The sequence below is a fragment of the Olea europaea genome, unplaced genomic scaffold (assembly GCF_002742605.1).
Source record: "Olea europaea var. sylvestris unplaced genomic scaffold, O_europaea_v1 scaffold5907, whole genome shotgun sequence".
Lineage (NCBI taxonomy): Eukaryota > Viridiplantae > Streptophyta > Magnoliopsida > Lamiales > Oleaceae > Olea > Olea europaea.
Genome location: NW_019264250.1, coordinates 10670 through 11793, shown reverse-complemented (window position 1 = coordinate 11793; position 1124 = coordinate 10670). Strand labels below are relative to the sequence as shown.

The 1124-nt window shown below is 38.3% G+C and overlaps 1 protein-coding gene across 1 annotated transcript in view; it reads left to right on the top strand.

Annotated features, from left to right (window-relative positions):
• Nucleotides 1-425: 425 nt before the first annotated feature.
• The window catches only part of LOC111389449, a 9124-nt gene continuing 8425 nt past the window's right edge, over nt 426-1124 (top strand). Inside the window, exon 1 of the mRNA XM_023014362.1 lies at nt 426-504. Coding sequence (XP_022870130.1) covers nt 426-504 — 79 coding nt within the window. The remainder of the gene's footprint in view (nt 505-1124) is intronic.

Genomic DNA, 1124 nt, shown 5'->3' with positions numbered 1-1124 from the left:
CACACCAAAAAATTCTGAATTTCCAGTAGACATAATTAAAAAAATAACACACATGCCCAACAGATATTAATTCGTGGCAATAAGTTCAATACCTCGAGCCCAATTTAGTTTGGCCCAAGAGAGACACCCGATTAGAGAATCACTTCAGCCAGCGGGTTTGGCCCAATTAGAAATAAAGTCCGGTAATATACTTCACCTAAGCCCTAACAATCAACCACGAAGGAAGACTGGAATGAAGCCGAGACTGCCGATTCGCTGTCCCTCCTTCTCGACACCAAAGAACTCCGACCGAGCCTAAGACAGTTATCGTCGACAGCAAAAGTCAGAGCTCGTCCACCGAAACTGGAAATAGGAGTGATCGCCGCCAACCACAAGTTTCTCCAATAAATTAGCCGGAGTCGACGACACAGAGATGGGCAGAGTTCATGTCGAGTTCACCCCCAACAACTCTTTCACATAGACTGCACAGAGATTTGACGGCTACCACAGTCAGTGATCCGCCAGGTGAGTTCCCAAAAAAATGATTTTGAGCTTTACAGTCAAGCCCAAAAAAAAATACCAGGAAAGTCTTCTTTTTAGAGTGAAGGCTCTGATACCATATCAATAAAACTCAATTTGGTTTTGAATGCCTCTCCAAACGAGAGTTGCTTGCATTATATGCTGTGTGTATTTCTAATGACAAGGCTCATTCTTAGCCATTACACTAATTATGCTAGTCATTACACTAATTATGCTACAATTACAATAATCACTCCTCTATCATGCATAACTAGGAAATGGAAAAGAGAGGGGAAAGGGGAATCTGTAATTAGGGAATCCGTCCATAATTGGATCCATATTGATAGTTTAGGGTTTTGTTTGTATAAAATAAAAATGGGTTCCAAAAAGTGTTACTTAGTGCTTCATTAAGTCCAAATTGCAATGAAGTCCCTCATTTCTAGTTTATATAACTGTTAGTAATTAACTTTCCATAATTGAAACCTAAACCCCAAAATTCTATTCTATATGTTTTAACAACTTATTCAATATTCATTTCCTTCCTTGTAAACAATTATTTTTGGTCTATTCAAGATGACATCTTGGGTTAGTTAAAAAAAATTGAAACTTGAAAGACGTATTCACAT